The 15000-nt window shown below is 43.9% G+C and overlaps 1 protein-coding gene across 14 annotated transcripts in view; it reads left to right on the top strand.

The window, feature by feature from the left end:
- FANCC (FA complementation group C) overlaps positions 1-14772 on the top strand; it is a 267899-nt gene extending 253127 nt beyond the window's left edge. For all 14 annotated transcript variants that reach the window (XM_048218345.2, XM_057305597.1, XM_048218344.2 and 11 more), the window contains one exon: positions 11069-14772. In XM_048218345.2, coding sequence (XP_048074302.1) covers positions 11069-11299 — 231 coding nt within the window. In that variant the 3' untranslated portion in view covers positions 11300-14772. The remainder of the gene's footprint in view (positions 1-11068) is intronic.
- The last annotated feature ends 228 nt before the right edge of the window (positions 14773-15000 follow it).

The following is a 15000-nucleotide window of genomic DNA, read 5'->3' as shown; positions in this document are numbered from 1 at the left end:
AATCCATACCTATGTGGTTAGTTAATCTACAAGAATGAAGGCAAGAATATACAATGGGGAAAAGACACTTAATAAATGGTGCTGGGAAAACTGGATCACTGTCTTATACCACATGTAAAAGTAAATTCAAAATGGATTAAAGATTTGAATATAAGACCTGAAACCATAAAACTCCTAGAAGGAAAAACATAGGCAGTAAGCTCTTCACCATCAATCTTAGCAATATTTTTTTGAACTAGTCTCCTCAGGCTAAGAGAAACAAAAGCTAAAATAAACGGGATTACATCAAACTAAAAAGCTTTTTGCACAATGAGGAAAACCATCAACAAAATGAAACCATAACCTACTGAATGGGAGGAAATATTTGCAAATCATACATCTGATAAGGGGTTAATATCCAAAATATATAAAGAACTCACACAACTTAAAAAAAACCTGATAAAAAAAATGGGCAGAGGACTTAAACATTTTTTCCAAAGAAATACAGATGACCAAGAGATGCTTGAAAAGATGCTCGTCATCACTAAGCATCAAGGAACCGCAAATCAAAACCACAATGAGATATCACCTCACACCTGTCAGACAGGCTGTTATCAAAAAGACAAAGTAAGTGTTGACAGGAATGTGGAGAAAAGAGAATCTTACACACTACAGATGGGAATGTAAATTAGTGCAGCCACTGTAGAAAATAATATGGGAGTCCCTTAAAAAGCATACAACTACTGTACAATCCAGCAATTTATCTGAAGAAAACGAAAACACCAATTCAAAAAGATAATATGCAGCTCTATGTTCATTGTAGCATTATAATAGCCAAACTATGGAAGCAACATAAGTGTCCATCAGTACATGAAAGGATAAAAAGGATGTGTTTATGTGTATGGAATATTACTCAGCCATACAAAATAAAAAGAAAAAATGAAATCTTGCCATTTGCAACACCATGGATAGGCCTTGAGGGTATTGTGCTAAGTGAAATAAGAAAGATTTTTTAAAAATAATAACAAATAAAAGAAATATAAACACCATATGATTTCACTTATATGTGGAATCAAAAAACAAAATGGGCAGCTGGCTGGCTCAGTTGGCAGAGCATGTGACTCTTGATCTTGGGGTCAAGCCTCATAGAGCTTACTTAAAGTAGATTGATAGATAGATAGATAGATAGATAGATAGATAGATAATAGGTAAAATTAAAATGTCCTTAGCTGTTTAAAAAAAATTTTTAAAACCTTAAAAACTAAACAAATGAAAAAGCAAAATAAAATGGAAACGGACTCAGAGAACAAACTGATAGTTACCAGAGTGGTGGTTGTTGAGGGTGGGGGAGGTAAAACAGGTGAAGGGGATTAAGAGGTACTAACTTCCAGTTATAAAATAATTAAGTCATGAACTCTGGTCCAAGAAGGCAATGTAGGAAGATGCTGAACTCACCTATTTTTGTAGACACACCAAATCTGTACCTATTGATAGAGCAATTCCTCCTGAAGAACTGAGGGCTGACTGAACAGCTTCTGCACAACAGAAGATAGACCACAGAGAGAATGGTAGGAAAGATGGAGACACAGTAATGAAGGGAACCCCCCCCACACACACACACAGTGTGAGCTACAGTGGAGAGGGATAGTACTGAGGAACCATGAGTAGATTTGTCTGCCCTGGGGCACAGAAAAAAAAAAGCTATGGTTTAAAAGGCCAACTAAAATATAAAGGAGCCAGCCCTAGAACCCTACTAAACAGTGGGGTTGCTGCTGGAATGCTCTGGGTTAGGGGGGCTGGTGAGCACCATGATTTATGTTCTCCCTTCCCCTTCATAGCACACACATGAGCCGGTTCTGGGCACCAAAGTCAGCCTGCCACCTCAGCAAGCCCCATGCCTCTAGCCCACATAGCTCCAGACACCCTGGAAAGGAGAAAAATGTTGTGATTTAAAAGAGCAACTGGACTATAAAGGATCCATCCCTAGAACCTTGCCAGTCATTGGGCAGGGGCAGACTCTCTCTAGATCAAAGGGCTTGGCAAGCATCATGGTTTACATCCCCCCCCCCCACCTTGATAGCATGGACGGGAACAGGGTCCAGGTGCCCCAGCCAACCTATCACCTCAGTGAGCCTGGGCTTCTAGCTTGTACTAGCCAAAGCCTTCCCACCCAGCACAATGCAGACCAGGACACCCCTAGTCATCTTTCACTATAGCTCCAGCCATCTCACTAAAGTGACACAAATGCAGGCCAGCACTACTGTGGCTCCAGATGACTTGCTAAGATACCCTCAGTGCAGAGCACCCCAGGCCCTCCCAGCCCATTCCCACCTTGGCCTCTGCTGTCCCATCATGGGCCCTTTGCACAGAGCATTCTGGAACCTCCAGCCTACACCAGACACAGATCCAGGCATCCAGTCAAAGTCACCAGGCACACACAGTCTACACAGAAGATGATCATTCTTTCAAGTTTAGGAGAAGTAACTATACCACTGAATTCATAGAAACAAACACAGAAAGTCAGGCAAAATGAAGAGACAAAGGAATATGCTCCAAACAAAAGAACAAGCACAAAACCTCAGGGGGAAAAAAAAAAAACCTGAATGAAATGGAGATAACCAATCTACTTGATAAAGAGTTCAAAGTAATGATTATAAAGATACTCACCAGAATGAGGAGAAGAGTGGCTGAACTTTAACTGAGAACTTTAACAAAGAGATAGAAAATATAAAAAAAGAATCAATCAAGGGGTGCCTGGGTGGCGCAGTCATTAAGCATCTGCCTTCGGCTCAGGGCATGATCCCAGCGTTCTGGGATCGAGCCCCACATCAGGCTCCTCCACTAGGAGCCTGCTTCTTCCTCTCCTACTCCCCCTGCTTGTGTTCCCTCTCTCGCTGGCTGTCTCTCTGTCAAATAAATAAATAAAATCTTAAAAAAAAAAAAAGGATCAATTAAGAGTTGAAGAATACACAACTGAAGTGAAAAATACACTAGAGGGAATCAACAGTAGGTTAGAGGATGCAGAAGAATGGATCAATGATCTAAAAGGTAATGGAAAAACACCCAAGCTGAGCAGAAAAAAGAGTTTTTAAAAATGAGGTAAAGGGGGGAGTGTCTTAGACAACATTAAGTGAACAAACATTTGCATTATAGGGTTCCCAGAGGAGAAAAGAGAAAGGGTTGGAAAACTTATCTGAAGAAATGATAGCTGAAAACTTCACTAGCCTGGGGAAAGAAACAGACATCCAGGTTCATGAAGCACAGAGAGTTTCAAACAAGATGAACTTGAGGAGGTCTACACCATGACGTGCAATAAGTAACATGTCAGCAATTAAAGATGAGAGAATTTTAAAAGCAGGAACAGAGAAGCAACTAGTAACATATGAGGGACTCAAAGGGAAGAACAGGGGAAAAAAATACAAGGAAGAATACTCTCGGCAAGATTATCATTCAGAATTGAAAGAGAGATAGTTTTCCAGATAAACAAAAGTCAAAGGAGTTCATCCTCACTAAACCAGTCTTACAAAAAATGTTAAATGGAATTCTCTTAGTGGAAAAGAAAAGGCCATAATTGGAAATAAGAAAATTATAAAAGGAAAAAATTTCATGAGTGAAAGGAAACATATAGTAAAGATAGTAGAGCAATCACCAAGCTAGTATGAAGGTTAAGAGATAAAAGTAGCAAAAAGTAGTAGTATGTATAACATTGGATGGGAAGGTAAAAATGAAGTTCTTTTAGAATGTGTTCAAACTTGAGTGACTATCAACTTAATGTAGACTGCTACATAATTACGATGTTACATATGAATCTCGTGGTGGTCAGTAATCAAAAACTTACAATAGATATACAAAAATAAAGAGAAAGAAAGCCAAGCATAACACTAAAGAAAGCCATCAATCATAAGGAAAGAGAACAAGAGATGAAAGGAAAGAGCAGAACTCCGGGTGCCTGAGTGGCTCAGTTAGTTGGGCGTCTGCCTTTGCCTCAGGTCATGATCTCAGGGTCCTGGGACTGAGCCCCACATCGGGCTCCCTGCTTGGCAGGGAGTCTCCTTCTCCCTCTCTCTCTGCTCATGCTCTGTCTCTCTCAAATAGATAAATAGAATCTTTAAGAGAGAGAGAGAGAGAGAGAAGAACTACAAAAACAACCAGAAAACAGTCAACAAATGGCAATACATATATACCTGTATATGCTGCCTACAAGAGACTCTCTTCAGACCTAAAGACACATACAGACTGAAAGTGAAAGGATGGAAAAAGATATTCCATGCAAATGGAAACAAAAGAGAGAGAGAGAGAGAGAAAAGGGCAGAGTAGCAATACTTATATCAGACAAAATAGACTTCAAAACAAAGTCTGTAACAAAAGACAAGGGCATTATGTAATGAAAAGGGATCAATCTACCAAAAGGATATAACAATTATAAATATCTATGCACCCAACATCGAAGCACCTAAATACATAAAGCAAATATTAACAGACATAAAGGGGGAATTGCCAGTAATTCAATAACAGTAGGGGATTTTTTAACAGCCCACTTATACCAATGACTAGATCATCCAGGCAGAAAATCAATAAGGAAATAGTGTCTTTGAATGACCCAGAACATTATACCCCAAAACACCAGAATACACATTTTTTTCAAGTGCACACAGAACATTCTGCAGGATAAATCACATGTTAGGCCACAAAACAGATCTCAATAAATTTAAGAAAATTGAAATCATACAGTGCACCTTTCCCAAACACTATGGTATGAAACAAGAAATTAATCACAAGAAAAAAATGAAAAAAAAAAAAAAAAAAAACACATGGAGGCTAAACAACATGGTGCTAAAGAACCAGTGGGTCAATGAAGAAATCAAAGAGGCTAACAGAAAAATGCATAGAAACAAAATGAAAACAATGGTTCAAAATCCTTGGGATGCAGTGAAAGCAGTTCTGAGAGGGAAGTTTATAGCAATACAGGCCTACCATAAGAAACAAGAAAAATCTCAAACAATCTAATCTTACACCTAAAGGAAGTAGAAAATGAACAAAGCCCAAAGTTAGTGTAAGGAAGGAAATAATAAAGTTAACAGAAATAAATGAAATTGAGACAAAAAAAGAAAAGAAACAAAAAGGTCAATGAAAACAAGAGCTGGTTCTTTGAAAAGATAGACAAATATGATAAACCTTTAAGCAGATAAAAGAGAAGACCCAAATAAAATCAGAAAAGTAACAACCAAAACCACAGAAATACAAAGGATTATGAGACTATTATGAAAAATTACATGAGATCAAATTGGACAACCTATGGATAAATTCCTAGAAACATACAGTCCTCCCATACTGAATCAGGAAGAAACAGAAAATCTGAACAGACCAATTACTAGTAATGAAATTGAATCAGTTATCAAAAACTCCCAAAAAACAAAAGTCTACCACCAGACAGATTCACTGGTGAATTCTTCTAAACATTTAAAGAAAATACCTAGTCTCCTCAAACCATTCCAAAAATATAGAAGAGGAAGGAAAACTTCCAAATATATTCTATGATGCCAGCATATTACCCTCATACCAAAACCAAAAGCACCACAAAAAAAAATTACAGGCTACTATTCCTGATGAACATAGATGCAAAATCCTTAGCAAAATATTAGCAAACCAAATTCAACAATACATTAAAAGTATCATTCACCATGACCAAGTGGGATTTATTCTGGAGATGATAGTTCAGTTGCAAATCAGTCATTGTGACATACCACATTAACAAAACAAAGGATAGCAATCATATGATCATATTAATATTTTCAGAAAAAGCATCTGACAAAATTAAACAATGCTTTATGATAAAAACCCTCAAAAGAGTAGGTTTAAATGGAAGGTATCTTAATAGAGACCGTATATGACAAGCCCACAGCTAACATCATAGTCAATGGAGAAAAACTGAGAGCTTTTCCTCTAAGTTTGAGAACAAAATAAGGACATCCATTCTTGCCACTTTTATTCAACATAGTATTGGAAGCCCTGTCCACAGCAATCAGACAAGAAAAAAAATAAAAGACATCCATCTTGGAATGGAAGAAGTAAACTCTAGAGTATTTGCACATGACATGATGATACACATAGAAAACCATAGACTCCACCAGAAAAACTATTGGAATAAATTAATTCAGTAAAGTTGCAGGATACAAAATTAATATGCAGAAATCTGTTTTATTCTGTACACTAACAAGAAAGTAGCAGAAAGAAATTAGGAAGACAATTCCTTTACAGTAGCACCAAAAAGATTAAATACCTAGGAATAAACTAACCAAGGAGGTGAAAGACTATACTCTGAAAACTATAAAACATTGATGAAAGAAATTGAGTATGACACAAACAAATGGAAAGATATACCATGCTCATGGATTGGGAGAATTAATATCCATATTATCCAAAGCAATGTCTAGATTCAGTGCTATCCCTATCAAAATACCAGTAGTATTCTTCACAGAACTACAACAGATAAATTGAAAATGTGTATGGAACCACAAAAGACCCTGAATAGCCAAAGCAATCTTGAGAAAGAACAAAGCTGGAGGTGTAGGACTCCCCGATTTCAAGATACACTACAAAGCTATGATAATGAAAACACTATGGTACTGGCACAAAAATAGACAGATCAATGGAACAGAATAGAGAGCCCAGAAATAAACCCATTCTTTTTTTTTTTTTTTAAGATTTTATTTATTTATTCGACAGAGATAGAGACAGCCAGCGAGAGACGGAACACAAGCAGGGGGAGTGGGAGAGGAAGAAGCAGGCTCATAGCGGAAGAGCCTGATGTGGGGCTCAATCCCGTAACGCCGGGATCACGCCCTGAGCCGAAGGCAGACGCTTAACTGCTGTGCCACCCAGGCGCCCCTAAACCCATTCTTATATGGTCAATTTGTGATGAAGGGGGCAAGAATCTACAATGGGGAAAAGACAGTCTCTTCAGTAAATGGTCCTGGGAAAACTGGACAGCTACATGCAAAAGAATGTACCACTGTCTTACGCCATACACAAAAATTAACTCAAAATGGATTAAAGACCTAAATGTGAGACCTGACACCATAAAACTCCTAGAATAAAACATAGGAAGTAATCCCTTTGACATTGGCTGTAGCAACATTTTCCTAGATATATTTCCTCAGACAAGGGAAACAAAAGCAAAAATAAACTATTGGGATCACACCAAAATAAAAAGCTTTCATAGCAAAGGAAACCTTCAACAAATGAAAAGACAGTCTACTGAACAGAAGAAGATATTTGCAAATGATATCTGATAAAAGGCTAATATCCAAAATATATAAAGAACTTATACAACTTTACACCAAAAGTACAAATAATCCATTTAAAATAGGTAGAGGACCTGAACAGACATTTTTCCAAAGAAGATATACAGATGGCCAACAGACAGGAAGAAGAGATGGTCAATATTATTGGCCATCAGGAAAATGAAAATCCAAGTCACAAGGAGATATCACCTCACACCTGTCTAAATGGCTAGAATCAAAGACAAGAAAAACAAGTCTTGGCAAGGATGTGGAGAAAAAGGAACCCTCATGCACTGTTGGTGGGAATGTAAATTGGTGCAGGTACTATAGAAAATAGTATGAAGTTTCCTCAGAAATTTCAAAACAGAATTACTATACCATCCAGTAATTCCACTATTGGGTATTTACCTAAGGAAAACGAAAACACTAATTTGAAAAGATATATACTCCCCATGTTTATTGCAGCATTATTTACAATAACTAAGATACGGAAGCAACCTAAGTGTCCATCAATAGATGAGTGGATAAAGAAGTGGTGGTCTATATACACAACAGAATATTACACAGCCATAGAAAAGAATGAGATCTTGCCATTGGTGACAACATGGATGGACTTAGAGGGTATATGCTAAGTGAAATAAGTCATGCAGAGAAAAACAAGTATCATACAACTCCATTTACATATGGAATCTAAAAAACAAAAATAAGTCCATGAGGATGTAATGGATAGCATAAGGAATATAGTCAATATTATTATAATAACTTTGATGACAGATGATAACTAGACAACACAGGGATTATTTTGTAACATATAAAAATATCAAATCACTATGATGGAAGCCTGAAACTAATAGGATATTTCAGTTATTTCTCAACATAAGTCAACAGCAGGCACTTGTGAATCATGAAAGCATTGATGGTATTTTTCTCACCTGATCTCTGACCTCTGTCCCATGCCCTCCCACGGATGGAGCTTCTGCCCTGAGGGAGCCTTCTCAAGCCTGGCATCTGGGACTTAAGCTCTTCCTCCTGGAGCCTGTGCCGTCCTTCTGCCCAGGGAGTTCCTGTTCTGCTCATCTCCTGTCCTATAACCTTGGGAATGGAGAAGCAGGCCCATGTGGAGTTTGCCTTGCTTCACAGGCCATGGAGATGGTGGCTGGCCTGGCCCTGCCCATGGAGTATGAGAGGAAGAAAGTGGCCCAGCGAATGCTCCTCTGGTTATTCCAGTTGCATAGCCACCCATTCTGGGGAAACAGTCCACATTCAGAATGGATCATCCTTGAGTCTCTCCCATAGAGAATGTGCTGTGAATAAGGAGCCTAGAGTATGTCATGAATTCAGGTTTGTTGCCTCAACTGGGCAGCCCATTCCCACAAAACAGTCCCGTCCTAGTCATACATTAGTGCTGCTGACCTACCCCTGAGGCTAAGGGAAGTTGGAAAACTCCAGTGCATCTTCATAAAATATCATAAGTCCATTCAGCTGCAAAAAAAGTCATTGAAGGGAAAACACCAATGGTTCTCTTTACACATTGGCTTTTTAGCAGGTGCTGTCTGGGCACCTTGGAGCCCATCCTTCATGGTCTAGAGAGCCTCGCAGACACTGTCCTTGTGGGGGTTTTGAAACTATTTTTAGTAATGTACCAGACTTCCTAACTGGAAGGTGTCCTGCAGTGACCTCATGACAGGTTGAAGGCATCCTGGCTGGTGCAGACAGGACGGATGGAAAGAGTCCTCTGCACAGTGCTGGCCTCTCATGGGTTTCTCCTCATCCCCCCTATCTCATCGCTTTCTCTGAGAGCACCCTGGAAGGAGTCCTGGGCCAGGTCTGCTTGGCCTGGGAGCAGGTGGTGGCCAAATGGTAGAAGTGTTGGCTTTGGTGGGCTGGCCTTTCTCTTCCAGCAGCCCTTAGGACCCCAGCCCTGACCCTGCTTTGATGCGAGCTCAGGCCCAAGCAGAGCAGCTGCTGAGCCAGTGCCCTGGTCTTATCCTTCTTATCCCAGCATCAGCTTTGGGGAGCTGCACACATTCCAGGCTGCAGACAGCAGGGGCTGCGTGTCCAAGCCCTGTCTGAAGGCTGTGGCCTCCCTCATGGTCTCACACCCCAGCCTCCGCTGTAGGACATGCCCTACAAACTGCTCCCCTGGGCTCCTGCACAGGCCCCAGTAATCAGCTTCTGCCCGTCTGAGGCTTCTGGGAATTTCCACTGAACTCCTTCCTCAGAACCCCTGCCCCTTCATGCCTGGTGTTCTGCTCCTCCGGCTACTAGGGTTCTTTCCCTGCTCACTTGCTCTGTGCCTCTTTGACTAGGATGAGGCGAAAGCAGCTCGGGTGGTGTTGGGGTTCCTCCTGCCCTTGAGGCTCACTCTCTCCTGCCTCCTGTCCTGTCCCGAGTTCATGTTTCTCTCTCCTCCTGCCGTCTCTGTTGCTGGACCACAGCAGTTCCAGGTAAAAGTTAGCTAGCATCTGAAACAGAGAGTTCAGTTGTATAGTTGTTGAACTCAAATGAATTTCGTCTCTATACAGATGCTCCCCAGCCGACAGTGCAGGCTGCCCACCTGGGCTGCAGGGAGACAGGCCTGCGTGACTGGACACCTGAGTGTGACAGCGCAGAGGCCATGTTGGCGCGTGAAGGTGACACAAGGTCAGGGCGGCAGCCTGCACAGTCAGCTGTTACGGCTATGCCACCGCAGTACTAACAGCCCAGGGGAGCCCCTGGGGTCTCTGGCACTCTCCCTGCACTTGGGGTCTAGGAAGTATTAACGCTTTTAAGGTGTCCCAGGGAGGCTCACGCAGTTTCATCCACAAAGACACACTGAATCTGACAGAGGTCATCCACAGCATCTATGATTCTGAGTAAAAACCACGGAGTAATATGGACACCAAGAGCCACAGTGAACCCCACCTAGGTTGGTGGCCTGCCCGGACATCTGCCTCAACTGCCCATCAGAGGTGGTGGCCCTGGATTGAAGGGCTTGTCCAAGTGCGCCAGGGTGGCGGCCACCCTACCAGAAGGCCTGTGTGGAGATGGGTGGGAAGCCGCCCTTTGGCTGCTATGGCTGATTAAATATCGGACTGGGGGGTCTATAGAAAATGTCCCACACCAAGTGAATATATAGATTGCCCTTAATGTGCTTGTGTCTGAAACACTCACAGTAAATTCTAAACGCAATTCAGTTGTGAGATTCTCACCCTTCCCTTTTTGCTGAGCTGAAATTCTTAGGAAAATACTTAGGCACCAACAACTAAGAATGCCTTGAGGCTGTATTTAGCAGAGCTAACAATTCCTGCATTTCCTGCTTCCCTTGAGAATCAGGTGTTAAAACCTTAGATGTCTATTAAAAAACAAGTGGGCCCAGGTCGCTAGCCCCAGAATGCCATTTATGAAGCTGTTTGTGTGAAGACAGGTGGCCTTTTCCTTCCAGCCGTTTCCAGTTCTCATATTAATGTGAGCTTTTTGCAGACAGTCAGGCCGCGGCACGTTCACTCATCTTCGCTCCCCTCGGCAAATAATCGCCCAGCTTGTGACTGGCATTCCAGGAAATGCGGTGCTTATTTGTACCTTTGTGGGTTTGGGGCCATTCTGTCAAAGAGGATGATCGTGAGGAAATGACTCTGCTCATTGGATGGCCAACCTCTGAGGACAGACTTGCTTTGCTGATCACCTTGCAGACAAAACCAGAGCCCTTCAAAGCTAGGAAGGCAGCTGCTTTTCAGGGAAGGATGGGTGTGGTTGGTTCACTGGACCAAGAGATGAATCTGTCTGGTTAGTGTTTTAGTTTTCTTTCTCCTCTGTTCTCATTTCAGATGGCTCCAAGTGATGAGATAGCCCATGACATGACTGGCTTTCTTGACCAGACCTTGTACAGATGGGATCATCTCCGCATGGAAGCCCCGAGGTCGAGAAAACTGGCCAGAGAGCTCCTTGCAGAGCTGCGCATGGTCGGCACAGCCATGCAGGGACCAGGCTCCCCGAGGCCTCGTGATGTGATGAGGAGACCATTTCTTCATGGAATGAGTGCTGAGAATGAGCCATAGACATCTTGGCAAGATCTGCTAGTACATATTTTATGAAGCGAGAAGACAGGTTCTTTAGCCCAAACTCAGTCCATTTTATTGTTGATGACTGGATGGTGCCCAGAGCATTCCCCACCTGCTCAGCCCAGCTGCCAGAGAATCACTAAAGAAAAGGCTTAGATAGGAGACCAGATTTTTATTTCCGTTTTTCCTCATATCAAACCAAGATACACAACTGTTATTTGAGTGGTTCACAGTCTTTGGACCAAGAAATGGGTCATGAACCACTGATCAATTTAGAAAGTAACTTAGTCCTTTTCCACAGGTCTCTTTTTTCAGAAGTCATGTTATTGGTGTTTCTTTTGACTTGCAGGCATTTGAGATAAAGCCACACTGTCTTGCTTCCCTAAGAAATTCTTCATCGAGGAGTCTCTCGGGCACCTCAGAAGGGAAGCAGAGCCCGCTGCAGACTGAGAGCGAAGTGGTAGCGACCAGGACCGCTGCTCAGTGGTGGGCACACCAGCCTGCCTGCTGTGGAGGGCAGCCCCACTTGCCAGTGGGGTAAAGCCACTTCCAGTGCTAACTCTCTTTGCTTTCTGTTTGTTAACTACTGCCACCAAAGGAGCTCGTGTGACCTCAAGGATGGCTGACAGCAGAGAGTATAGGACATGTTCTGGAAACATTAGAAGAGATTACGTATCAGTTATCTAGTTAACCAAAGTGGAAATTTTAAATTTTTTTTTTTTAAGATTTTATTTATTTGAGAAAGAGAGCACGAGCAGTGGGTGGAAGGGCAAGGGAGAGAGAGAGGCAGGAAGGGCCTGATCCCAGGACCCTGAGACCATGACCGAAATCAGATGCTTAACCCACCCAGGTACCCTGGGAATTAGAAATTTCTAATAAAGAATCGGTAACCCCAGTATTTACTTCATATCAATTTTAAAAATTTTCCCCTTTCAGGTTTATTCTTAATATGCATTGATTATGTGCTTTTCTGTGTGCGTTCTCGCGGTTGAGTCAGTCAGGACTTCGTGTCCACTTTGATTTATGTGTTCGTAATCTCCGAATTGCCCTCAGTTTGGGCTCCTGTTTGAGGTATGAGTAACATTTTGTTGGATTAGAGGTGGTGGTTTTAGGGGCATTCGTGTTTTGGCATATGGATCCACCTAAAGGTCTGGAAAATTCAAGAATTTTTGACCCGAGCCTGCCTTTTGAGCAATGTTGCAGTTTGAGCAATGTTCTGGTAAAATACTGTCGACACAACTACCGCCATTATTACTGTCACATAAAAAGGCTTCATCAAAATGTGTAGTAGCTGAAAAATGAGCTTTAGGTTTCACTTGGAGTCGAGGACATCTCTTCAGTGTTGTTTGCCGTTGGAAGTGTGACCAGCCTGTGCGGGCAGGAAGGAGGGGCTCCGTTGTCTGGTAGCCTGAGTGATCCCTAACGTGAGTGCCCGTCGGGAACCGAGCTCCTTTCGTGGGTGTGCTTCCACCGGAAGTTCATTCGTGCTGCATTTCACAGCAAACAGTCTCAAGACTCTTACCCACCTCAGACTGTTGAAGCTGCATTTCTGGAAGGTTCCTTCCTGTCCTGGCCTTACCTCAGCCTGTTTGTAGTATCTCCCATTCCTTTACAAAGCCTCTAAGTTCTCCCAAGCCTTGGACGTTTGAGTCAGCACCTGACCAGACTATCTGATCTGGCAGAGCTTTAGTCTTCACCCCGGTGAACTCCTGGCAGCCAGGCGGTTCTTGTGTCTGCAGCGAACCCTCACTGACCGTGAAGGCTTTCACCAAGGGGACAGCAGGCACTGGTTTGTTTACTGCCCTTCCGCCCCTTGATAAAGTCACTAACAAGGGGAGAAATGCTCCACAGGGGGAAACAAAGGGAAGCAGGACTGTTCCCCAAACTGGAGGGACGGCTGCGAAGCCTTCCTGGCAGGCCCTGGTCTTCAGTGTGGGCACATGCTGACCACTTCAGAAGGGTTACTGCTTCATTCCATTCACTTCTCTGAGGAGGAAGGAGCCTCCCAAAGTGCAAACGGAGGGGGAGTGCACAGCGGAAGGGTAGGAAGTGACGCTCTCCCCTTGACAACCCAGGAAGACAGGTGCCTTGTGCTCCCTGTGCTCCTGAGCAAGCCCACATCCAGCCACCGCAGAGGAAACCCAGTCAGGGCAGAGAAACTCAGGAGCAGACTGAGAAGTGGTTAGTAAATTCCACCTCCTCTTCCAGTTGCCTTGGATTGGGGGGCAAGTCGACATGTGGGTTCTTTCAGTTTTTTTAAGTTCAGAGAAGTAGGTTTCAAGCTAGCAATGGGCTCTAGTGAGAATGCACGTGAAGGCCCTGCAGGCCGCTGAGCCTTGTGGCCCTGCTGGAGAGCTCAGAACGCTGAGGCCTAAGGCAACGTCAAGCAGAGAGGCTGAGACCCAGAGGCTGTACGTGGGGTTTACCGGACTGGGTTTCTTTCCACCATAGTGTCTGTCAGGCAGAGGCCTCCAGCTTCCACCAGCAGAATATCCAATGACGAGTGTCTTCCACAAGGAAGACACCTGGTGGTCTCAGACACAGAAAACCCGGAAAGGTGGCTAATTCAGCCTCTCAGCAACAGGTTGGCTTCCGTGGAGTTCTGGCTTTTCTAAGTTCGGGAAAGCTGCCAAGCTGAGATTTTCCTGACAGCCTCCAAGAAGGAAAGGGACAGCAGGTTCTCTTGCCTCTCCCAGCAGCCCGCACCAGCCCTGCCCTTGTGTCACGGGCAGACCCAGCCACGGCTGAGTGGAGTTGCTAAGACCGTGGGCAGATTGACCAGGACATGAGCGAGCTTTGAGTTTCAGGGCCTTCCGCGGCCTGGCCCCTCACAGGCCCTGGGAGAGGCCCCAGCACCGTGCTCCCAGGAGCATCTGTTCTTGTAAAATTTGTGATGAGAATTTAGCTGCACTGGCAAAGGTGTCCCTGTGCACTCGTACTGCCCCCCCGCCCGGCAGTGCAGGGGCGGCTGGGTGCACCGGGCCCCCGCTGAGGGGATCGGGGCTGGGGCAACGTCGCCGCCCAGTCCGGTGAGGTTGCCGTGAAGGGAGAGCTTCCAAGAACGCTGTGCCCCCCGGGGGCCGTGGCCCAGCAGCAGGGTGGCCTGCGCCCCGGAGAGCGGCCCTGCGGGAGTGTGGGGGATCCTTGCAAGACCTCCAGCTTGGGTCTGGGACGAACCTGTCAGAGATCTGACAACAGCTCTAGAATGATCTGTTACCAAACAAGCTGTGAAGCGGGGGAGACTGACGTTTTGGATCAGGCGTGCTGGAGACGCTGTGCGCGTATATGGAATCGCCGTCCTGGCGAGCGGTGACCAGAGACAGAGCTGCCAAACACGGGGAAGAAAAGGCGTTGACTGACCACCTGTTAGTGCAAAGCCTGTCACCTGCACTTTGTGATGGGTGGAATCTGTTAGCTTTTCTAAATTTGTAATTAATTTTTTATTATAAATAAAAAGGTACATTACACCTAATTTTGTATTCATGAAATATTACAGTCTTTCTCAGAAAAAGCTTCCCTTCACTCCCGTTATGGAAGCTTAAAGCCCCACAAAATCCATAGAGATCTGCCCCCAGAGAGACCGATTATGGTGTATCCTTTGGGCCTGGGAGTCTTGCCCTCAGATACCTAAAAAACTGGGGTCCCGCTGCCGGGGAAGAAGAGGGAGGGCTGCAGGGGGTCGGCCGAAGCCTGGTGGC

The sequence above is a fragment of the Ursus arctos genome, unplaced genomic scaffold, assembly GCF_023065955.2.
Source record: "Ursus arctos isolate Adak ecotype North America unplaced genomic scaffold, UrsArc2.0 scaffold_33, whole genome shotgun sequence".
NCBI lineage: Eukaryota > Metazoa > Chordata > Mammalia > Carnivora > Ursidae > Ursus > Ursus arctos.
The sequence above is the reverse complement of the archived record's forward strand: the minus strand, read 5'-3'. Positions and strand labels throughout refer to the sequence as shown.